The 24741-nt window shown below is 41.7% G+C and overlaps 2 protein-coding genes and 1 long non-coding RNA gene across 3 annotated transcripts in view; 1 reads left to right on the top strand and 2 right to left on the bottom strand.

The window, feature by feature from the left end:
• The window catches only part of LOC116387514 (uncharacterized), a 2692-nt gene extending 2364 nt beyond the window's left edge, over positions 1-328 (bottom strand). Inside the window, exon 1 of the long non-coding RNA XR_004213021.1 lies at positions 202-328. This is a non-coding gene — a long non-coding RNA (uncharacterized LOC116387514). The remainder of the gene's footprint in view (positions 1-201) is intronic.
• A 49-nt stretch (positions 329-377) lies between these two features.
• Positions 378-15293, top strand: stx18 (syntaxin 18). The gene is made up of 11 exons (XM_031847559.1): positions 378-591; positions 9613-9680; positions 11341-11456; positions 11632-11709; positions 11818-11884; positions 11980-12071; positions 13115-13206; positions 13723-13781; positions 14242-14311; positions 14409-14489; positions 14596-15293. Exons 1-11 carry the CDS (start codon positions 439-441, stop codon positions 14689-14691), a joined length of 972 nt encoding a protein of 323 aa, XP_031703419.1. The 5' UTR covers positions 378-438; the 3' UTR covers positions 14692-15293.
• Positions 15294-15683: 390 nt separating this feature from the next.
• On the bottom strand, positions 15684-20757 carry LOC116383600 (neuronal vesicle trafficking-associated protein 1). Its single transcript, XM_031847573.1, has 5 exons — positions 20520-20757; positions 20059-20212; positions 19653-19766; positions 18189-18299; positions 15684-17126 (listed from the first exon to the last, which is right to left on the bottom strand). Exons 2-5 carry the CDS (start codon positions 20185-20187, stop codon positions 16926-16928), a joined length of 555 nt encoding a protein of 184 aa, XP_031703433.1. The 5' UTR covers positions 20188-20212; positions 20520-20757; the 3' UTR covers positions 15684-16925.
• Between the last annotated feature and the right edge of the window lie 3984 nt (positions 20758-24741).

Consider the following 24741-nt stretch of genomic DNA (forward strand, 5'->3'; position numbering starts at 1 on the left):
ATATATATATATATATATATATATATATATATATATATATATATAGTGATTGCATACAGTGCAGAAAATTCAACACAACTAAATGCAATTATACTATCAAACAAAATAATCTAACTGAAAGGCAAAACCTTCAACCTAAGTCTTTTTTTAACTTAAGTTATTATATTTAAGAGATTTTTTTTATTTTAAGATTTTCGTTACCTGGAACCCAACCAAGGCGAAGAGTAACTTGATTGCAGGTCAGACCTTTGCTGAATGTAAATACTACGAGCTACAGTACACGCTACAGTAAATAATTACTGGTAAAAACCTTAAGGTGAAACGTAAGGCTTTCTTCTCCGTCTCAGGGAAAATCCACAATGTCGCAGGACGATGACGTCGTCACCCGGTGACGTGTCAGTTTGTTTACAGCGGTCTCCGCGCTGCAGCTGCACAGACATGGCTGTGGATATAACTTTACTTTTCAAAGCCAGTGTCAAGACGGTAAAAACCAGGAACAAGGCGATAGGAATAGGCTCTGACTCTACCAAAGATGAGATTTTCAAGAGGAGCGGACCCAAGAGCGGCTTCTCTCGGAAGGCGAAAGAAGTGGTGAGTGTTTCCTCAAGCTAACGTTTAGCTAACTGGGGCTAGCATCGAAACTAACTGACTTTATGTGTACTGACAGCTGAACACGGGGCTGTTTTAATGACGTTGTTGCTCATGCTGTGTTGTAGAACCAGCAGTTAGCCTGTGAAGTGTGTACAGCAGTTTAGACCATTCAATGTGTACCAGCTGTTCACAGTTAAGGCCTCTCTCACCGGTGTAACGTTATAAATCATAAGACAACTTTATTGAATGCAACGTCAAGTAAATGGGAGTTAGGAGTGGGCAATGTGGATAAAATCCTCTGTCCCAATCTATATTATTTATCACAAATTAATGAAATATCTGACACATAATGGCACTTCACTACATTGATGCTAAGCTCATACATAAATCCAGTATTGCCATAAAGCAGCCATGCGTATGTATTCCTAACATTGCCCAATACACCCAGAGATATTAAATATTAATTCATATTAATGCAAATCTTTGGTAGCTGACACATTTTATAATCTTTAAGTAGATATCATCATCATTGGCCAACCCTAATGGGATGCTTATATCCTCCTAACTGCTGTTACTCTGCAGGTTTAGTTGGAGGGCGTTGATGTGTTGATACACGTGTCAGCTGTATTATCATTTACTTGTCTAATTATTGAGCTGTTGTTATTTAGCCCCATATTTAGATCATGGTGCACAATAGTACACTAGAACCGCATGCATTAAAGTGTCCCAGTACTGTCATGTTTAAGGTGCCAAAACTGATTCAATCAGAATGTATTTGCTGTAAGTTGGTTCAGGAAATTCAAGGAGGCAGTCAAATTGCAATGCACCAAAACATAACCTGTCATGGCCTTGTGAATGCCAGCAGAGCATGATTTCTATATCTTTCATGTTCAAGAAAGAATTTCCCAGTTGTATACAGAAGAAGTATTAACCTTACAGTCTTGAATAAGTATACTTTAATCCTTTTCAGAGATCTCATTCAAACCACAAACCATAATCATGTCACTCAGTGAGTCAGAGCTTTATTTTCTCCCTTTGAATGTGTTAGTTATCTACTCAAAAAGGGAAATTACTTTTCCTCTGAAGTGTTTTAGTGATGCACTGGTTTTCTATAAATCCAAAATTAATTCAATGTGTTCAAAACAGAGTAACTTTCCAGACAGCCAATCACAACAGCCGTCCTTTGTCCGTCTTTCACTGCGTCACTGCTGGTGAGGCTGGACCGTTGTGTTGGCTTTTAATGCACTCTGTCTGTTTCAAGGTGCCCACTGTTCTGGCGTAAATGTGCATTGCAGTTAGCAAATGGGGCATGGCTTGAGACTAAAATTCTTACAGTTTCCGTTCGGTCTATTCAACCCATTTGGCACATATCTACATCTTGAACACATGTGATTTTTTCGTCATGTGTTTTGTGTACAGTGCTGCCTGTCTGTATAGCTCATATCTGGACCCATTCACAAAGCATTGAGACATTGATGTTGCCACACAGTTCAAACTACATTTTCTGTCTCAGACATGGCAAAAAGTCCTCTTCTGCCCTGCAAGCCGGCTTTGTTACACGCCTGCTTGACCATTATATTCCAACAATCATTCCAAAAACTTAAGTTAGTTTACTTCTGAAGAAAACTCAATTCCAAAATGTCATCAACTGGACACAGAGAGATAAAGATAACTGAAATATAATAGCACTCTTAGAAATCACTATTTTTACTTCGGTCAGACTACAGGAATTTTCAAATCAGGATAAATGGCTGCTCTGCTTGAGATCTTGGAAGACAAAAGCTAAGTTGTTAGCTTTTTTTAAAAATAACTCGCATTGGGCCAACTGGCCAGACTCAGCAGTTTTATGCCCAGAATATTTTGGGCCAACTGTCGGGTCCGAGCACCACTGCTCCCTAAACATCGACAGAGCTAGATTCTGGGCTTTGAACCGACCCGGAAAATTGCCCAAAGAGATCTAGACTTTAGGCTGCGGAAGCCGAAACATTACTTCTAAAGAGCATTCTCTTCACTCTGTTTAGATTGAGAAGAAATGGCGAGTTTCCCTCACAATGTCCAGAGCTAATTAAAATAGGTTTTCAATCTCAGACAAATGTTCGGCTCTAGGTTGTATTCACATCGTCAGCAAGGACATTTTTACTTCAGTACCTCTGTTGAAAGACGACGTAAAATTGCACATCTTGACCTTAACACTTGGCAGAAGGGCTGTCATTGGTGTTTAATTAGTTCCTGAAAACATCTCAAATTTTATTCTTCCACCGAGGTACAGAGACATCGTCAATGGTTGGCAGTAGGTAGTGGATCATTGGGAACTACAAGGGTTCGCTCCATGTCACGAGAGTTGATCCCCCGCCAGAAGTCCTTGGCCTGACATAAATATCGTACACATCGTAACACAAACCTCTTCAAAGGCACCTTGAAGAACCACTTTACGTTTCCCTCGGGGAGTCAGGACTTTAAGTTGTACCTGATGTCTCCAACCATCAGTCTGAGGCGAACATGAGCCTGGTCACAGCAGCTCTGCACAACTAGCTTTTTGTTATGTTCAGTTACATTTATATTAGAAATGGTGGTTTAATAAAAGCAGTGGTGCTGATTCAAAGAAACCCAAACCTATCCTGTGGTGCCTGCCCTCTGCTCTCCCCCCCCCCCCAACTGCTGTGTCCCTCACGCTGCAGATATGAATTCTCAAACCATCTCGGTGAAGCAGCTTTTGTAGAAATTGAAATTGCGAGCTTGGAATGTCCAGACTGCTTACAGTTATGTCGCGGTTTTCACCCGCAACTTGACTATCAATTCTTCTCTGTACAGACTGAAATAGGCAGAATTTTTTTTGTGTGTGCAAGTCCCCTCTTCACATGTACGATTCCATAAACATACTGCAATAACATTTTCTTTCGGCTCTCGGACAATTTCTCGGGGAAAGCCGATCCTCCCAAGAGCCAGTGATTAAAGGTGGAAGATCAAAACAGAGAAAATATTAAATTAGGTCCCCAGTAACAATGTTGACGGCCGGCACCTAATGCACAACAGATGTGGGTGCCCTTCAAGACATGCATAACTCTCCAAGTTCCCACTGAAGCTTCACAAAAATAGAAGGAAAACATCAAAGTTGACAAATACACAGTGGTCCCGTGAGTCTTTTTCCTGCTCAAAGAGAAAGGAAATTCAGCATCGTTCAAGGCAACAACAAAAAAACAGGGCCTCGATTGACTAATAAGAGGGCCGGTGTTTACAGGGTGGGGTTTGGTCAGGGGAATCTTTTACCTCATAGGGGGGTCGGTTTGGGGCACTGTGATCTCCATTTCACTGCTCACCTCGTCTCTCTCTGCAGCATGCTGCCCTTCTCGAGTTTAAATGGAGGAGGTCACTTTAAAATTGGTAAATTGTGTGTAGAAAATAGTGCTCGGCTCCCCACTGTGCCCTCGGTATAGGTATTCCAAAATTGGCTCCTTCTCACAGTGTTTTCTTAGAAACCCTGAAAGTGTGGCCATCGGCCAGCACTTAAAAGTATGTTGTGCTGATAGAGGGGGGGGTCGGGGTCCCTGACCTCCTCCTCCTCCTCCTCCTCCTCCCTGTGACAACTTTCACATTGAAATAGTATGCTTGTATATTCTCAAAACATTTAGGAATCTGTTTTACTTTATATTTTTGTCAGTGACGATCACGTTTCCAAGTGTAAAATGGAAGGTTAAACATTTGGGATTTCATCAAAGTTATGTTTTGGGACTATATGACTCCAAATAATGTCTGATTACGGATATAAAAGTCAACTATTTCCCCCAATGAAATAGGGATATGGGATATGTTGAATCTGTGATGGAGACCAAACTCTGAACTGTTTTTTTTATGATTCTATTGATGCTGGAGCATGTTGGCAGATCTTTGCGTTTCGATAGCGTACAGCCACAGCAGCAGATGGTATACAGCAATGACATTTACAAGTCGGCATTAATGCCGATCATTTAGGGAATAAAGTGTGGAAATCTAAGATAAACTAAATTAATCCCACAGGGGGGAAATGTTCAGTATTACAGCAGCTAAAGGGATAGTGCAACGAGAGGCATCAGAAAAAACAAATAAAAAATAATTAGTAAAGATATAATAGATAAATATACAGTAAAAAACAAAATCTAAAATCTGCTATAATTGTAGATAGACTGAGCGGTTGACTTCACATTATAGAACATATAGAATAGAATATTATAGAATTAGAATAGTCTGCTAGAAGCAGGAACCTTCACACGCTGCAGGTGGAGCAGCCTGTCACTAGAGGGGCTGCCCCGTGCTGTTACAGGGTCCTGCATGGGGTGGGACATGTTCTCCATCAGGGACTATGGCTTAGCCACCATTCTCCGTTCTCCCACCACCTCCACTGGGTCGAGGGGGCGTCCCGGGACTCCGCTGGTCAGTCTGCCCATCTGTCTTAAGGGGCATTTGTGTTTTCTTAAATAAAAGTTATTGTTTGTCAAGTAACAAACTTTAAACATTTAAGGTGAAAGCACAAAGCCTTTAGCTAAAATTTACCAATGTGAATATTCACAAAATAGCCTTACAAATGTCCAAAAATTATTTCAGGGTGTAAAAAAAACAATCATCCATGTTGTAAATAAAAAGCTAAATCCTGACTTTGTTATGATTCTGTCTCATGAGACAAATTTTAAGTGTGAAACCTGTTGTATTTTTAACTCGGAAGTGTGCAATCTGTAATTGTATTTGACATTATTTACAAAAACTCGGCTGGATGGGTAAATGCGTGATAATCCCAAACTTGGCACACAGGTTAAAAACGTCCTCACATGCAGCTGTCAAAACCGGGACTATACTCTACCAGGACCTCAGCCATGGGGAAGGGATTTGCAGGGATCACCCCGAGATGAACGCGCTGCTAAATGGTCTCTTTACCAGTCGGCCTAATCTTTGCACTGTTTTCCCATGAAAGCCAGGCAAATTGAATTTTGAGGCATCCTGTCAGGCCTCAGCACAAGCTTTGTTATTTAGTTTCAATGCGTGCAACAAAATGCGTTTGCCTGATTCGTGACATGAAAATAAAAGAGGAAGGATAAAAGTGTTGAAATGCAGATTTACAGATGGATGTCAAACTCTAAATCGTAAGACGGACACCGGATACTCTGCAGACTAAATAGTTTAAGCCGAACAAAACGTTGCGCTCAATTTTAAACATTTGAACACGTAGGACGACTAAAGCAGCCGCTGTTGGCGCTTTTTGAAGAACGCTGTCAAGCTTTTGTTATTGCGCAATCTGAAGCCATTGTGATTTACAATCACTGAAATACTTCCAATGCAGATGACAGCAGGCGGCATACTTGACCCTGACACTTCAAAACACAGAGTCTGAACCATGAAACAGATGTGTGCTCCTCTACTTAGAGACGAGTGGGTTCTTTTGTTCTAGATTAAGATATTAGTACAAGACATGGAGTATTGATTATGTATCGTCAATTCAGGATCATGGCTACACAATGTCCATATTTATTTATTGGTATATTCAAAGCATATAATCATTTTTATGTGTTCAAAGAAGATAAAACAACATTGTAACTGCTCAGCTGCAACAACCCATTGACTTGCATGCAAAAGTAAGGTGGTTGCTGATACACTGCAAGAGACGCCATCCCAACCTAAATCAAAGATGTGTGCAGTTTCAGATTTTATAGTTTAAAAGAGGAAGTAAGGCTTGATGTGTGTATGGGGATTTTGGAGCAAATCGGTTACTTTATATTGCGGTATTAATACAAAAGTAATCTTAATTCTAGATGGAGTCACTGAATGAGAGGAAGGGAGGGAGTCTGTTTATTTACCCGATAAATAGACTGTAAAGAAATGTCATGAATATTACATAAATTACATTTTGTATCCATGTATGATCTGATCAAAAATTAACAGACACCACGACTGTATACAAGCGCTGCTTACTATGAAAACACAGTAATACTACTTTTAGCGCATATCATAAAAGGGTCAAAGACCCCGTTCATGAATAATATCAAAAGTCTTCTTTGATGGCACTTTCTTGTTTGTTTATGGAGCTGACTAAAGCATTCGTACTGCGAGAAGACAAAACTAATCCCGTTGGAGAGTCAGACATAAACATGATAATAAAACCAGCATGTGGCAGAGTCTTCTCCACCGAAGCATCCTCTCTCTGTCAGGCCCACGTACCCAGAAACACAACATAGCATGGCGTCAGCGGGGATCGCCCTCGGTCAGGACACACAGGGTCTTGAACCGATGCCGGGGCACTCATCATCGAATTCTGTCAGTTACCTGGTTTTAACGAAACAAAGAGCCATCCAAGCTCTTTAGAAGATCTGTTAGCTAAGCCGTTTCTCTTTTCTTCCTCGTAATAATCCCCCCTGATGGTTTGTTTGGGCTCAATCGGGGCTGGAGGGGAAACAGGGGAAAGGAGAAAGTGAGGAGGTAAAGTGGGGGTCTTTGATGATGACGAGATTAGACGTAGCCCGGCAGACTGTCTCCTTCTGCCGTCGCTGCGAGCTCTGCCTCACACACACACACACACACACACAGCTATGCCGGTTGCACGTATTTCACACGCACACACTCGCATATAGCTACATACACACACACACACACACACACGTATACGGTGAGCCACATGCACAAGGCCACCCCCTTCCTCATTGTTGAGGAATTACTTGCTCTTTAGGGTCTTAAGTTACAAGAGCAATTGATCCCTCTGACCCCCTGCAAACCCTTGAGGTTGTGCTGGGAATCCGAGCTCCAATGTATACACACAGGAGACAGCTCAACCCCCAGAGCAGCACTCTTGACACTCCCCGGCACCCCCACAACACACACACACGCACAATGCACTCTTTATTTTTTTAATTGTGCCTTATGTCCCAACGCTGTGGATTTAGCACTGCCTGCTGGTCAAAAGCTGCAGTGCAGTGGACAGAGTTCTGCAGACAAATATATTTTGTACATAAATAAAAAGCTGAAGCCAAGTACTACTTGCAAGCAGAAAATATAGTTTATAGTACAATATGAATTAGTCATGCCTTGTAGCGGGTTGTGTTTTCCACTTTGTGGCAGACCAACTCTCAAAAACTTAGTTACTGAAACTCCACAGTGGTTTCTTTAGTTTTTCTTAGATAAAGGGGTCAAAGGCTTAATAAGATAATTTCATGACAATCTGCCACATCTTCAGCACTCAAAGGCCTGGGCAAATTTAGTCTCCTTTAAAAATCAAATAAATACATTGACCGGAGGTTTACAAATTGAGATTAAGGCAAGAAATGAACGTTTCTTTTTATTATCCATTTATCTGCAGCTTATTGTCTTGTTTATAGAATGTCAGCAAATAGTAAGCAAGTTCCCCATAAAAAGTCTTATGTTCTCCGACGCACATTCCAGGCATCAAACATATTTAGTGCACCATCATAGACAAAGAAAACCACCAAAGAAAAGTCACTTTCGAGACAATGGAGCCTCGAAAGTTTTATCAAAATAGTTGTTAATTAATTTGTGGTCTGTTGGCTAATTGATTAATCGAGTAATTATTTCAGCTGTAGATCACATGAAATACTTTAGATTAGATTTGAGTGTTTGATCTTGGAGGTGAGATAAATGATGAATCACTACTGGAAATGAAGCACGTACTAAGATGTCACAACGAACACTATTCTCAATGAAACATCTGACGACCAATGGGTTATTCGTCTCTACTGTAAGAGACGTATTGGAATGACTGAATGCATCATTTAATTGCTGAAGAAAACATTTCAAAAAGACGTTTAATTTGTTCTAACCCGCTGGATCACCCAGGACATTTGGGCTACATTGCCGTAGTTTTATCAATCTTGCAGGAGTTTCGCTTCAAACTTCCCTCGTTCACTGAGACACTACATAATGGATAATGTTTTTGAAAGACTTTGAACCATAATAAAGGTTCTCTTCTCCCCTCTGAACCTCCCTCTAAGCTCAACTGCTCCGAACAACAATTAACTCTTGACCTCAAATAATTGTATTATTACAAGGGTCGGCTTGCCTTAACAGCCCTTTCCTGAGTTAGTGCCCCACAGCAGTGACGTACGTCACTGAATTACCTTCTAAACCAAAGAAGGAGTTCTACCTTTCTAACAAATTGCTCCGCTCTGTTTATCTTGACACCTTCTCTCAGCGTCGAGAAACGTGTCGGCTCAAATAAAACACCGCTTCAGGTCACCGTGACGCTAGGAACGAATGTTTAGAGACATTATTGGACCCCCCCCTCCCTCACAGCCAAGGCAATTTGATAATTGAGGTTGTTAGAGTGAAAAAGCTGAAGGCTGAAGACAGTGATGTTATGCTTTCAAAATAATCTCCCGTGCTCCGGGGTCGCTGTCACAGTCAGACTCATTGTGTCAGTTTTCAATCCTCGGCCTGTCTGAGTTCTGTCTCCTTGTGGATCCAACAGAGCCCGCTGTGTGCGCGTTCACACCCACTTGCAGCCTGCCAGCAGAGCTCTGTGGACAGGGAAGCAATTTGGTCTTTTTTAATATTTGACCGAATTACAGGAGCAAATATTGGATTGAACCAAGTTTCCTCTAGTTTGCCTGAGCACACACACGCACTTTGGACATTTTCTCCGTGATAAATAGTAACCGATCGTGAATTTAAAGCTTATTAGAGATAGCTCTGTCAGTGCTCTGTGTGCCGCCGCTCATGGTTTTATTTACGAGAGCTGTTTGACGAGGAAATTGCAGGTTTGATTTCTGCATGTCCGTGACTTGATGACTTGTCAAAAGCAAATATTGAGAATTCACAGAGACAGACAGACATTGGTCGCCTGTCACATCCAATAAATACAAAATGCTGCGTTTACTCTGGCTCTGTCTGAATGTAGTCGGGAGAAAATAGTTTCCTGGTACAAGTCTAAAAAACCCCTCTTTCTTAAGCCGTTGACATATGTGAAGGGGCATCTGAGGCGTAGCATTTAAAGAGACTCGTCGACACGAAGGTAATCAAGTAATGCTTCTTCTCACTTTATCTCGGCAGATCTCGAACATCACCAAGCTCAAAGACTTTCTACTGCAACACAGGAAAGATTACGTGAGCGCCGGAAGGTAAGCCACGGCAAACAGTCCCAGTTAATCCACCACAATCAACAACAGCAGCCGGTAAAACCCTTCAAGGCTGCAAGGGGAGGCCGGGAAAGAGACAAACACTTTGATTCTGAGTCAATTCAGGGAAGGTCAGGAGTCAGGGCTACTTGAAGGTATCGTCAAATCTGTCTCCTGTGTGTGTGTGTGTGTGTGTGTGTGCGTGTGTGTGCGTGTGCGTGCGCGTGCGCGCGTGCGTGCGTGCTGTCTGCTGGCACAAGGTCAGCAGCGAGTAGGGTGGTCTGTGTCGGCTGCCTCCAGTCTAATTGTCTGGAATAATTGAGCTGCAAGCAAGTGAAGAACAAATCACGCCCTGAGACTAATCCAAGCCCCCCTCTGTGTCCTGTAGGTGGGGAGGGGGGGGGGGGGGGGGGGGGGGGGGGGGGGGTGAAGTAGCCTCTGTTTCGTTAGGTTTGTTGATGAAGCCTCAGCAGAACCGATTAACTAAACATTGGAGATGTCAGTGGGTGGAGTGCAGCAGTATTTAGTGGTGGGAGAATCCATCCAGAAGCCATCAGTTGTGGTGTAAGTCTCGTCTGCAGTCGGCCGCTCCTGTCTTCCAATTTTCTTATCAACCTCCGTTTTTCCTCCTCTCTGTGACTTTGCCTGACAGAGTGATGAAACGCTGCGGATTAAACTAAACTCACTTCCAAATGTTTATCAAACTAGTCAATCATTTTACACCAAGTATGGCTGGGGTTAAATTAACAGCCTAATCGATTAGAATATATTGTTATAACATGTTATGAGAGTAACCAAACCAAAGATCCTTCTCTCGGTCACCGTAAGTATGATAAAGGACGATTTGTTCAGCTTTCATCACTGCGTCCTTTGTTTTATTTAGAGGCTCCTCGGAATGGTTATCTTCATTATCAATTAATCTGTTGATTATTTTTGTCTGTAAGATGTCATTAAATAGCGACAAATGTCCATCGCAATTTCCCAGAATCCAATTCGATTGTTATGTCCAACCAACTGTCCAATTCAAAAAGTTATGACGTAAACCAGAAACTGTTCTTATTTATGCTAATTTATATTTAAAAAAACTCTCGCTCTGGTTTTATCATACATATATATTCTTAATTCAAGTTCTTCCAGTTTTATTAAACCAAAGTATTTCAGATTGTCACAAGCCCTTTACAAATGTTATGCATGTCTTGTATACAACACGTTTGTTCCGAAAGAGTATCGTTGTGTGTCAGAAGTCCACCAGAGGGAGACAGTAGGTCTCAATTCGCTGATGCTCATTTCTGTGTGGAGCTTCATGTTCTCCTCAGATTGTTTCAATTTCCTCCGAAAGTAACAAACCGTGAGCTCAGCTGAATGGGGAAACTCGTAACTTGCCAGTTTGTGGAAGCTTTAATGTTCAGAGGTGGGCCTGCCGTCCACTCAGTGCATGATGGGATTGGTCTCTGTTCCACATGGAGGTGAAGGGGGTGCAGAACGTGGTTGAAGTTAGACATGAATAGTAGGGAGGAGCAAGGCATCGTGTCAGTATTTAGGCCACTTGTAATAGAGCTGTGCTCTAAATAGTCTTTGTTTGGATAACAGTCAAACGTTGAGCTTTGGATACATGCCCACAAAGTATTTCAACTTACTGTGGCTGTTCTTGTGTGTTTCACAGTCTCATCTCGTCAGATCTAACCCGTATGACGGACAATGAACGAGACCAGATTGACCAGGATGCTCAGATCTTCATGAGGACCTGCTCCGAGGCCATCAAGCAGCTACGCAATGAAGGTGCGCGCTTGTTTTACCGTGCAGCACGTGAACTACTTTAGAGATATCATTGGAAATGTAAAGTATGCTTCCAGGTGGTAGTTTTGTCTCGCATTGACTTTCAAAACATCAGCAGGTGGCTGGAAACACACTAGTTTTTGTCTGTAATAAAGAGAATGTTTTAATGTCACAACAGCGGCGCAGCAGGTGACATCAGCCCAGATAAAGGAGCACAGAGGGGCAGTGCTGGACCTCATTGAAATGTTTCTGAGAGGTAAGTTCATGCAACTCTTTACAATGTAAACTGTGTGCTCCTGTGGAGTGTGATGTAGGCATCCATTGACTGCATGGCAGCATCACGTGTATCTTGTTTGTTCTTAAGGAGTATGTAAGCTGTACTCTGAACAGAGGGCCATCCGAGTCAAGAGAATGGTGGACAAGAAGAGGCTGTGAGTGTATATATGCATACTTCATTCACAACATTTATTATTTACTTCTAACAAGTTGCGCCTGATTCACATGACCCTGTGCTATGTGTTTTCAGGTCGAGACTGGCCCCAGAGCACCGCAGTAAGGTGCAGAAAACGCCGGTGTTGGAGCCCAAAGAGGAGAAGACTGTCAAGGAGGAAAGTCCTGGTGAGTCAGTAAGTCCCCTGAGACACTGGGCTCTATTTCTGTGGCGGCACAAGCGACCCTGCTACTTCATGTCCGTGCTGTACTGACTGCTTCTCTGCTGCTTTGGTATTTTTGTGTATTTAGCTGTTTCTGTTCCCTGTAAAGTGCATGTTTCCTTGCATTCTGTGCACTATGTAAATATAAAATGAAACACTTTGGCTAAACATAGTGCAGTGTACTGCATTAACGATGGGTGAGTGATTTCTTTACATGGTATTTAAGTGCTTCCCTTCGTTATTTACATTTCTGCAGACAGCTGAAGGCAGCAGGGCCGACCTTTCATCTGCAGCGTCTGATTTAAAAAGCTCCGTGCCGCAGCGCTGCACCATTATGCCTGATGATTCACTGTGGGTCCTTGATTAAAGCACAGCCAGTAACTTTTAATATGCAGGTTTATGCAGTCCAAACCATCAGGTGTTGGGAATTCAAATGTAGAGTCACAGTTCACGGTAGAAGGTTTAAGATAAGATTCCTCAATATCAACGTTCCAGGTCCTCTCGAGATCACTTCACATTCTCATCCTCATCTTCATCCCAAAACACTGGAACAGCTGCATGTGTCCTCAACTTCGTTCCAACTCTTCCGTCAACATTAGTGTGACACTTTTAATTATAAAGTGGCTTTTTAATGGCATTGTGATGTCCTACAGCTTGATTATGACAGCAAAGGTTTTGGCTAACTTTGACAGTAGCGTGTCAAAAAGTCTTCATTGTTATTATCTCGTTAATAGGATTGTTAAGTGAACCCTGAACGCTGCTTTGAGGCATTACTTCCTCAATCTTATTATCAAATTAAGAGACAAAAACTGAAGGCTCCAAAATAAATGTTGCACATTTTAATCAACTTTTGCTGTACTCCCATCTAAATAAATCCATCTCAATAACCGCTCAGGGTTACATTTTCCCTTTCAAAGAGAATTGGCTACTTCATGAGTGGTTCAGATGAACAAAGTCAACGACTGAGTAAGTGATGACAGACACATTGTGAGCTTTTCCTTCCTGCAGAGAAGAGTGTGTCGGAGGTCCTGGACAACCCTGTCAACCTGTGGGAGGAGGACCGAGTGGAGGACGAGCTGTCTCCTGAGGAGATCCAGATGGTGAGGCGCCATCATTATTCATCATTCATGTCGTACAGTATATGTAGATTTGTGTGATTCGTGCGTGTTTGTTTCTTTGTTTGTATATTTATTTTGCAGGGACAATGCACACCAATCAACTGTACGTGAGCCAGAGTTAGCCAGAGAGCCTAATTTCCATCTGCTGTCCCCGGCCAGATGTTTGAAGGCAGCCTAAAATTACAAAATTTCAACTGAAAATGGAATTAAAATTCATAGAGTACAGCTATACTTGGACAACTTCTAAATGCACAGGGACTTGGTAAAACACATTCATTGCTTCACTGAGAAGGTTTTCAGTGAGAATGATATTTTTTGAATTAGCCAGTTCAGCTGATTTTCCAGAGGGACACCCTCAGACGTTTGTGGTTACGGTATAGTGTAACATGCAGTTAATTCTAACTTCTAATTGCCCCATGTCATGTTTAAATGTTAGGCATCTCAAGGTAGCCGCACACAATTGATGAAGATGTTTCATTATTGTGTGTTTCCGTCTAGTTTGAGCAGGAGAACCAGAGGTTGGTGAGTGAGATGAACAGCCTGGTGGATGAAGTGAGGTGAGTCCAGCTCGGCACACATGTTACTTTCCCTCTTTTTTTCCTAAATCTCTTCTAATCAACACGTCTATCAGCATGGGATGTCATTCATTTCATTCTGTTCACACATCTGTATTGTGAATCAGGGAAGTGAAGGGTAAAATGATTTACTGGTGGTGATCCAGAGATCCATTACACCGCCCTAGTGATTGAGATGCCAGGTCAGCAAGACAACAACTACGTGAAATAGCACATATCCATCCATGCAGGATTAAAGGAACCCACGGACAGGTGTTTGCAGATGGAATTGCTACCGTGGTAGCCAGAGAAAACTAGTTTGTTTTGTTCCAAATGGGACAAAAATTGTCCTACGATGACAATTGCATGCCCCTGTAATACTAATGCCACCTGAAAGTGCTTCAACGAGCTAGGCACTCTTATTTTCATGGGGTATGTCGAGCATTTCTTTTGTGCATTTCAGGCAAATCGAGGGGAAGGTGGTGGAGATCTCTCGACTGCAAGAGATCTTTGCAGAGAAAGTCCTGCAACAAGTGAGCTGAGTTCCTGCCATTTCATTCACTTGAATACTTTGTTTGCGAGAAGCAGCTTGAAGTTGAACTCACTTGTCCGTTTCACTTTCCGTGACAGGAAACCGAGATAGGCAGCATTCATCAGCTGGTTGTGGGTGCTACAGAAAACGTCAAAGAAGGCAATGAGGATATACGAGAGGTAACGTCACTAATCTATTCTGCATGTGGTATTCAAACTTTATGTTGTGTTTTTCATTGGTTCATGTTAATAAATCTGTAATGACCAACTTTGTTTATTTGACAAGGCAATCAAAAACAACGCTGGCTTCCGGGTGTGGATCCTGTTCTTCCTGGTCATGTGCTCCTTCTCTCTCCTCTTCCTGGACTGGTACGACAGCTAACACAACCAGCCAGAATGGACTCTATGTTCGACAGGAAACCGTCTGGCTCTGGCACATATTGGTTATCTCGTAAAGAGGTGATGATGGCAACACTGAGACTGACTGTACAGTTTACCATGCTGGAGCTGGTGTGCAAAGTGCTCTTCGTGAAGATTCTGTGTTCAAGTGGACATGGCAGTTCGTCCTTCCCCCGATGCTAACTATCTAAATAGTGTTTGTCCAGTGCTTTCAGGGCTTCCATGTTTAATTTTTCCTCTTTTACGTGTTTTACGTGTTTATAGCAAGACACTCCGTCTTTCTTTGCCACTAAAAGCAGCGATGATGGTTTGAACGCCTGAAAAAAACTACTTTCTTATCCCCTTTGGAACAGACTGAAGGATACTGTTCAGACTGGCATTACTATTACTGTCACATGTACACTATTTGAATAGATTATACATGTGTGTATGTCAGTGACACATAAATTATACTTCACTGTCAAATCCTGATGAATGTTTTTGCTTTACAGGCAATTATGGGCAGCAGAGCAATTTATTCGATATATCTATCACGGCACAACTGTACTGACTCCGCATTCTAGTAAAACTAAGCAATCGTCTTAATTTAATTCTGTGTGTCTTTTCTTTACTTGAGGGTATCAATTTATAACCGTTGTTTCATATTCATGTCAAGCTTTCAGATAACATCCAGAGCAGCAGAACGGCACGGCCTGCCCTGCTTCATGTCAGCTAACGAAAGAAGCTGTCGACAGGAGATTTGATTCACAGCCTCCTGATGTTTCCGCTAATCTGTTTATTAGGATTAACCTATATCCTAGTTAAAGCATTACAGCGCTTTGAATTATTTTTCCTTTGATCTCAATTCAAGGGAGCTGGAGCTGTTAACTGTATTTATTTTCTGCACCGAGGGGGGTTCCAGCATCACTGACGAGATTTCCTCTTGGAGTAGTTCATGAAAATGTTCTTATTCATATATGCAATCCACTTGGGACATAGGTGTGAAATGTGGGCACTTTATTTCAGTTTTTCATTTAACATTTTTTTTTTTATGTAGCAAATGCACTTCAATGGTAATCGTTACATTGTTTGAAAAAGGTACAGTTTTAGGTTTCATGACAAACGCAGAAAAGAAAAGCAACAGGACAAGCGACTACTGTCAGATTGTTCCACTACATCAACCTAAGTCTAGTGTCTGTGATGGCTGCCAACAGCCATCTATGGGGACATTAATCAATGCAAAGCATTGCACAATACAGTGTCTTCACTAGCAATGCAAAAAACACATTCAATACAGTAGCATAAAAGGTATGCTATGAAAAGTAACCATTGAGTGGCCAGCAAAGAAAAAAAGCACACGGTGTTCACAAAGAGTTCAAATGAATGGAGACAATCATTAATGCTGGTTGAAAAGACTTGATGCATCAAATACTAAAAACTCCTGAACAGCACTATATGCAGAGAGCCGTATGGGCTGCGTCAAAACAACACAATTAAAATAGATCTTTTTTTTTTCCCGCTGGTTAAAAGGTTTCCTCCATGTCGAGCCTCATTTATTCACAATATGACGGTAAAATATTCTACACAGATGACCTCTGTGGGCAAATTTGCTGCACACTTTGTCGCTTCATGGGAAATGTACCACTGGACCTCATGAGGTCTGACATGCAATAACAGTACTTGATCTATTTCAAAAGAAACGGGTTCAAAACCAACTGAAGAGTTGTGCGTGCATGTGCGTTAAAACAAGCAACGCAGACACAAGATGGTTCACAGTCATTTCACAAATGTGAGTACTAAAGTGAGTTCTGTTACATGTGTATGTACAAAGAGTGTGTGTGTGTGTGTGTGTGTGTGTGTGTGTGTGTGTGTGTGTGTGTATATATGTACAAAGACTGTGTATGTGTGTGTGTACGTGTTTGTATAACTGGCTTTTTCTACACATTAGCCACACAGTTTTAAAGTGTAAATAAATAACAACACATGCGATTCAAACAAACCATGAATCCACCCCGGTCGGTGAGGCTTGCTTTGCTGTTCAGTATGTTCAAAATTTCCTGCTACAGTGCACATCAGCTGCCCAAACTACATCAACAAGCCTGCAGAGCATCTCAGGCAAGAGAAGTTGATTTTTCACCAACAGAAAGCCCCAGGACTCTTGAGGTTTGCTTGAATGGCACAACCGTATTATTTATTTATTTCTGAAGCAGGTGAGTCCACCTCCTGATCCCAGGTTGGTTAAGCCAGTTTCTGGGCGGTCTCCGTCTCCTGCTGGGTGACCTTTTCCTCAGACATGATGGTCATCCATGGTGATACTGACCGGGTGATGGTCTGCTTGGCTATGTTGTAGTGGTTGATGAGGGTAAAGAGGCGCCCGCGGCCCCCAGGGCCCTGAGGGGGGTAGTTGCCGTACATCCCAGCCGGCATGCAGCGGCCTTGCTGCTCCAAAGAGAGAGGGAACGAGATTAAAAGTGCAGAGATGAGACGATGTGAAGAGAACACGCAAGGTGACCACATTATTATTCAGGAAAGTATAATGGAATTCCGAGAAACAAACTGTGATTCACAAATCACAGATACATAAGATAAAAAGGATAGATGACTGTCAACACAGAGCTGTGCTGTTTGTACGAGAGGAAAAGATCGAAGGAAAATGAAAAGCCAGAAAAACATCCATCCATTATCTTTAACCTCTTATTCTCACAGGTCGACACTATCGCATGTACAAGAATTGAGTCAACACTTTTACACAGGTTTTACAGCAAAGCTATATAACTTTAGCTGAACAGCGACCACTGTCTGTGGCTTTAAGCTAAAATGCTAAGCTACTGTAACAGCAATGTTTATCTAAAGTTTGCCAACATTAGCTAGAATTAGCCACCTTACAGTTCATCTGAAGTAAGGCTGTAGCCGCAAAACCCCTGAAGGTATTGAACTGAGCAATGATGTGTTTTGTTGCTTATTAATTCAACTTTTCATTTGTAAAAGGAAGATTATGTTATTAGTTATCTTGAAAGCCACATAGCCTTGCTTTATTTTAATTTAAACCCAGATGAATTCATTCAGAGTCACTTACAAATATAAAGCTGTTAACATGGGGCAGTAGTGAAAAACTATTAATATCAAATAGAAAATGATTCGATGATAGATCATCAACCAGGAGATTGTTTCAAAACTATTCAGAGAAATTGAAAGGACAGATTTGTTGGTAAATAAATGGTAAATCTAACTTGAATTTCTTCATTTGTGAGACAGATTCTTGGTAAAAACATGGGCCTGCAAATGCTTAGTTTCATTATGACATCTATTATGACAGCCTGGCTGTCTGTATGATTTATGTACAGTATATAGCACACTTATTGCAGGATGGTTGTATCACTCTTTAAAAAAAATTGCTAAAAAACTTCACAAAGTAAAGATTGTTGGTTTACAAAGCTAACAATAAAATAAAAATGATTATCTCATGCAGGGTCACAAACAATGATGCTCATGAGTGTTTACCGTGTAAACAAAGCTGTCGGGGCAAGGCTGCTCGTACTGGTAGACCTTGTAGACGACCAGGAACACCACACACACCAGGAAGGCCAGGGCACAGATCACCAGCAAAGTCACCTAAAGGAGATACACAACAGCTCCATCATCAGACCAATGTGACAGGGACCGCTAAAGGACACATTTTTATGAGAGTACTGTAAAATAAGTATAGCATTGAAATAAACCTCAGTTGCCCATTGGTGTAGGTTAAGTGTACACTATATATGTCTAAATAAGTGGGTTTATACATAACAGTAGCTCACAGCCAGCCAGGTCTGTACAGAGTAGTCTGCATACAATAGCTCCACAGGAAAATGGCTTGTGTGACCATCTGTGAAGCCCAGCTCTCACCTCTCAGGGGAGTTATGTAACGGCTACTGATGTTTCAAGGAAGTGGGAGGGGGATAAGCCAAGGTGTGGGAGAAATGGGCTCATTAACGCCAAAGATGTTACGGCCCAATGTGTGCGCAAGCTATTTTTATGAGTCCAGATGTTATTTTGCTTGTGGAGAAATTTGATTATTTCAGCAAGTGCAGAGAAATTGAAACTCCAACTACCTTTTTGTACTGTTCCCCAGCACGTATGACACAAGTTTGAAGAGACTTAAAACAGCATGTAATGATATACTTTTTATCTGTCTGTATGAATCTCGCAGTCGCACACACACAGAGCGGAACAGACAGTAGGACATGTACGAGGCAAAGCAACAGGAGATTATAACAGAGACTATCTGCGATGAAAGGGATAAAAAGGGCTGCCTGAAACATTTCAAAGCATGCTGATCAGAAGATGTGCGCTGTGTTCTCTGAGACAGTGATGTGCCTCCTTGCCTTTCAGATGTTCGGGGATTAAAGAAATATTACCAAAGGGAGGGTGACACTGAAGCGGTTTCATCTGTTGCTTTTGGACGTGGAGGAAGGGTATTGCGTAGTCTGCATGCAGAACACATAGTTCATGAATTTTAAAGTATGCAAGGAAGTCTTCAGGCACCCAGGATTGTGGTTGGACCTTTTCTTTTACAAAAGCATGTTTTAATCATTCTATATCGTGTGTCACATTGTGCCACGCAGCCAGGAGGGGGGGCGTTTAAGGAGGTGGGAGAGATGCTGCCATTTGGAGGCCATCGCCATGGCAGCAGCTGAATTAATGAGAGTTTCAGGGCGGGGTTAAGTGAATCATTGTGCATTATGTCTCCCTGTGTAGCCCGACAACATGACAGGCTGCACGGGATGCAGGAACATGAAGGTGGATTGAGCGAAAGAAGTATGACTTGGATTGGTGAGGGATTATTATGACGGCGGTGACAAATAGTAGGGAGTTCCAGGGAGACAGCTGTCGGCTCTCAGGGCATATGCATGTGTAGGAGTGTGAGACATATTGGAAATGGGATGATGTAGGAAACGCAGTCGATGGCTGCGACATCATTCTTACTTTGAGTCGCTCAGATACGCCTTCAATGATGCTTATTGAGAATTCTGCGATTTTAGGAGATCGTAGTTTTCCCTTCTTGCTCTCAATATAGTCGGCCTTTGTCTTCACCACCACCTGGTAGAAACACATAAAGACATGTGCATGAGAGACGATCCAATCAGCTGGCTGTTACAGCTTCAGGAAGAAAATGAGAGTTCCCAGAAGCAGGATGGGTCAAATTGTTAGCATTGTACTATGGAAATAATAGATCTGTGAGGATATGTGGTAACACACAAAAAACGTGGTTTCCTTCATTTTCAACACTCTAATTGGACTAATTGGTTAGTAATACATAAATAATGGGCCACTCACTGTGGCTCTTCAAATCAATGGAAACATATCACACACACACACAAAAGAATCGTACCTTATCTGGTGGAGGAAACTGCAGCTGACTGGCATCTAATGGTGTTATGAGAGGGATGGTGTCAAACCCGTCTTCAGACGCCACCTTCCCGTTATTTTTCTCGCTGAAATTATTCCCCAGTTTCACCATTTTCTCTGCACAAAATAACACCAACCTGAGGGGGGTAAACATGTGCGTATTACTTCTGAACGAGAGGCATTATGGATTATTTTCTGCTCCTGTGTAATTGACGTTTCATAAACCACTCAAGGCATCATATCCATAATCATGCTGGCGTTTTTTTTTTTACACATGCATACAGCAGTACAAATCAAACAAAATGACGCGAGCCGCTTTGTGGCCCATGAGAAAGCCTGTTAGGCACAAAAGCGCAGGAGAGGACATGCAAGGCTTCGACATAAAGGGACCGATGCATCACCGTGAAAAAATATATATTGGATTTACCGCATCCTAATACTTACCAGCTCAGCCGAGAAGCGTTTTGAATACAGCGTATTTCTCCTGATGGGGTGAATTTATTGCTCCAGAGCCGCTATATGTTTTTTTTAGGTGTGACGCAGCCGATTTGCGGAGAGCTGGTGCACAATATGGCCAGTTGGGTATATGAGCGCCGCGTTACCTCCGAGCTGGATGCTGCTGCTGGCGTCTGGCTGCACTGCAAGTGATGTAACATCCTCATCACATCCATCCATACACATCTGATCAGTGCCAGTGAAACTAGGATCTGAAGCTCATTACTGATTAAGATTAAGAGACATAACCTAAATACACGTTTGCAATGTTTTCTTTTATTGTGTCAATTGATAAGGGGAATTCAGGTTACAATTGGGGGTGGGGGGGGGAGCTGTAATAGGGTAAAAAGCAGAGTGTACATAAAGAGCATTTTAATTTGTGGTTTGCATAGAGTTAGCCTACTAGGTTACATTAGGTGTAGTGTTTCCTGCAAAATACATACTTTCATACAAATGATGTTGATACGTAAAATTCCACAAAACTTGACTTAAAATCTTAAATGAATACTTCACCCTTAAAATCACCATTTGTAGGCCCGTTACCTTGAATTCTTGAGGAAAACTTTTTTTTATTGCATGCGCACGCCAAAATCTTTACCCTTCTTCTACCACGGTCTCATGTGTGCGCATGCGCGCTGCGAGTCCGCGTCAACGTTTTCTTCAAGAATTCAAGCTAACACGCGGTGAGTTGACTAAATTTGATACAAGTTGTTGCTTTGTTGGCGAAATTTTCCTTTAAAGTGGTTGATAATGTTCATAATGATGTATCACAGAAATGGGAACGTGAAAACAATGTGATTGTGTGTAAAACCTGGTAAAATCCCTCTGTACACTTACTACCAGGTAGGGATTAAAAGGCTGACACAGGGGTCACTATCACATGCAATTTTAAATCTTTAGGACCCTAACCTGGCATAGCCACACCTGTAGTGGTGCAAGAACCCCTGACAGATCATGTGACATGAGGTAGGGGAACTATGACCCTTCGAGGACCTTTATAAGGAAGGTACAGACATGTCAGAATTTGCACAGCAGCCTTCTAAACCATTTCTGTGTGCTCTCTCTTTATACTCTGTCTCGATTGATAATTACAGCTAAACAAAGGTTTTCTGCCAATGAGGTTTTGTCGCAGCTTTTTTACTGTGAAAGTGACATAAAGGAGAATGTGTCAGAGACTGCCGATAATGTTGAGGAGGATTATGAGGCGTCCTCCTTTGATAAGAACGAGACCTTTGGGGTCATGTTGTCTCTCAACCACCTTCAGATTCTCTCCTCTCTTGGCCTCCACCGCACATGTTATTTCCAAAAATGGAAAGTTTTCGTGGTTCCTCTCCTCACTTGTATGCAGACAGTTGGAAAGACAAGCTATGCAGAACGTATTGGACAAGTTGGTCCAGCGGATACACATATTACATACCAAGCAGACCAGACAAATATGGTATCAAAATATGGGCATCATGGGAAACTCCCTGGAGACACACCTGAAGATAATCCGGGCATGAGGGAGGTACTAGACTAGACATTGTCGAAGGACTGAAAGGTCATAAAATGACGTGATCATTTTTTCACATCGTACATCCGGAGTGAGGAAGTGCTGAGGGGGTATGGTTATGTTTTACCTAAAGGGGTATTTAGGTAGTCAACAAAGAGACATAAAGTACCCGATACATAAAGTCGGGTAGTCATTTTGATTACAATCTTTGTCTGGAAGTTTGAATTGCTGGGATCAACTTGACCCCAAGATGTGAGTAAATGTGAGGCTAACAGGAGGAATAAAGGTCCTCTCTCGACATTCAATAGTGTGGATGTGATTTGATCAGATTTGATAGACGGTAACATTGGAACCTACCGGCTATCGGTCTATTGACGGATAATCTTCTGGGGGCAAGGGACTATATTTCAGGGAGTTCTGGTGGAGCCAGCAGATATCTGGGCCAAGAATGTCTTTTCTGTGCACTGCTAGTTGTTTGCATTTTAATGCAAAATCTGTTTTTTAAATAAATTGATCTGGATATGTGCAGTTTTTTTTACATTATCACGGTCCTTAGGCCATTTTTATGTGTTGTTTTGTATTTATTGGAAATCGTTGTGCTTGCGGATTTGGAGCTCATCTTCAGCCAGTTCATCCAGCCTCTCTTTAGCTGAGAATCCCCTCTGTTTATCAGCATGCAGGGAAGACTTCACTGAGAGAGAAACCCCTCTAGTGTAACTCGACCAGCCGTTTCCCCCGCCACAAACCAGTGAGAAGAGCTCAGAGAAAAAGGTAAAACAGAAATCTCTAAAGTGAAATAACCCAAACTGTTCTAGCCAGAAAATAGTATGTTCTGGATACCAAACCACTCAGTAAAAAGCTGATAAAGGATTGGCTGTGATTGGCTGTTATCTTTCCACTGATTTCACATAGCATATGCTTATCTATATGTCCAAATGGGTATATTTCCCAGACTTGGTTATAGTAAGTCTGTTACTGTGACAATGAGTGCTAGATCTTCAAGATACTGTATAATGTATACCTAGAAAGTCACCTTGAATTATTAACAAACGCACTGCCCGGCATATAGTATGTCATCATTGTTAGAGACACGTGACATTTTGATGTTTACCAAGCCCTTTAGATCACCTCATCGTGTAGAAGTGGGGAAATGAAGCTGTGTCTGTGCTTAGTATCCAGTAGCCTGTTGCCAGGCTACCGTGTGAATGAAAGAGGATTAGGAAAGGATGCATAAGTGATCAAGTCCAGCCTGTTAATCCACAGTGAAAAGGAAGCAGCAACAAGAGAGAATGATCTCATCACATGTTGAGATGGAAACCACGGCTCTTGGAACCCCCCCCCCCCCAGTAGATGCTGCTTGCTGCTGGATGATGAAGAGTCTGGATGATGAAGAGTCTGTGATGAGTCTGTGGTACAAATTCATTAGCTATCACATTTCCCTCCCTGGGGCCAGAGAGGGGAGGTTGTGTGTTTATTGAACATGATGATGGTTATTGATACAAATGGACGTTATATATCATTTTTTACATGACATGGGCCAGTCAACTTTTTAACAGTGCATGTTGCAGTGCAGATATGTGTTGTCAATGGGCCATCGGACCTTTAGTTTGAGCCTCTGCAGGCCAGTTCGATTAAAATACTTGATTCTGATTTATAGCTTTCAGAATGGAAAAAAAACACATAGAAAACACATGAAATTTACATAGAAAATACAATCTTATATGATAAAAGAAACGTGTTTCTTTCTTTCATTTTTTGTCTGGACACTATGCTGCACAGAGTATCTGGTAGCAGCAGCGGGCAGATGTGTAGCCGGGGTTTCTGCTGCAGTTGCCTTCTCAGGACTAACCACTAGAGGGAGACCCTCACTTATTTACAACTCAAGACTGCTTTTGTTATGCATAGTTTTACAAAAGCTGTAAAATTATGACACCAAAATGTGCTGTTCTGTAAACAGGTACATTACAAGAAAGGCAAACTTCTAATCTCATTTTCAGTGGGATTTTAATTAGTTACTAAGATCGCATAGATGAGTGCAGAAACCACTGAAGATGGCAGTGGTGGAAGAAGTACTCTGAAGTAAAAGTAGCAATACCACAGTGTTCAAATACTCTAAGTTCTGCATTCAAAAATGTGTGTATTTAAAGTTACTGTGAGGAACTTCTAACTGGTTATGAAACAGTCTCAATTTAATGCTGATGCCTCTAAATGACATAAGTACACAAGACCATCAAGCTTTAAGTCAAAGTAAAAGTTGTACACACATCAAAATGTTAATGCAGAATAATGTATATTACACTGATTATATACTGCTGGGTAGCTTGTGAACTTTCCCCAGGGGTCATTTGATTACATTTCTTGATTATCTGAATTTGCAAAGTTACTAGTAACTAAAGTTATCAAATAAATGTGGAGTAAAAACTACAATGTTTGTCTCTGAATTTAAGTGGAGTAGAAACATAAAGAAGCAGAAAATTTAAATACTGAAGTAAAGTACAAGTACGTGCCTCAAAATTGTACTTTTTCACTTTCCTGCACTTGAAGAGGTATATTCTGTCTGTGGTGAGTTTTTAAATGTATGTAGATTTTAGCTACTAAAGCTGCTAGTGTGAAGCTATGATATTAGTTTAAAGTCAGATGATATGACCATGCAATGCTGCATATAGTTTTTACAGTGAA

This window comes from Anarrhichthys ocellatus, unplaced genomic scaffold (genome assembly GCF_004355925.1).
Source record: "Anarrhichthys ocellatus isolate YVR2014 unplaced genomic scaffold, GSC_Weel_1.0 scaffold1, whole genome shotgun sequence".
NCBI classification, from domain to species: Eukaryota; Metazoa; Chordata; class Actinopteri; order Perciformes; family Anarhichadidae; genus Anarrhichthys; species Anarrhichthys ocellatus.

Coding starts and splice junctions, on each gene's coding strand:
- LOC116383600 (XM_031847573.1), bottom strand. CDS start 20,187: ATGGTGAAACTGGGGAATAATTTCAGCGAGAAAAATAACGGGAAGGTG. Junction 19,767..20,058: donor AGTTTCCTCCACCAGATAAG/GTACGATTCTTT, acceptor TGTTTCTACCAG/GTGGTGGTGAAGACAAAGGC. Junction 18,300..19,652: donor GCGTATCTGAGCGACTCAAA/GTAAGAATGATG, acceptor TATCTCCTTTAG/GTGACTTTGCTGGTGATCTG.
- stx18 (XM_031847559.1), top strand. CDS start 439: ATGGCTGTGGATATAACTTTACTTTTCAAAGCCAGTGTCAAGACGGTA. Junction 9,681..11,340: donor GATTACGTGAGCGCCGGAAG/GTAAGCCACGGC, acceptor TGTGTTTCACAG/TCTCATCTCGTCAGATCTAA. Junction 12,072..13,114: donor TGTCAAGGAGGAAAGTCCTG/GTGAGTCAGTAA, acceptor TCCTTCCTGCAG/AGAAGAGTGTGTCGGAGGTC.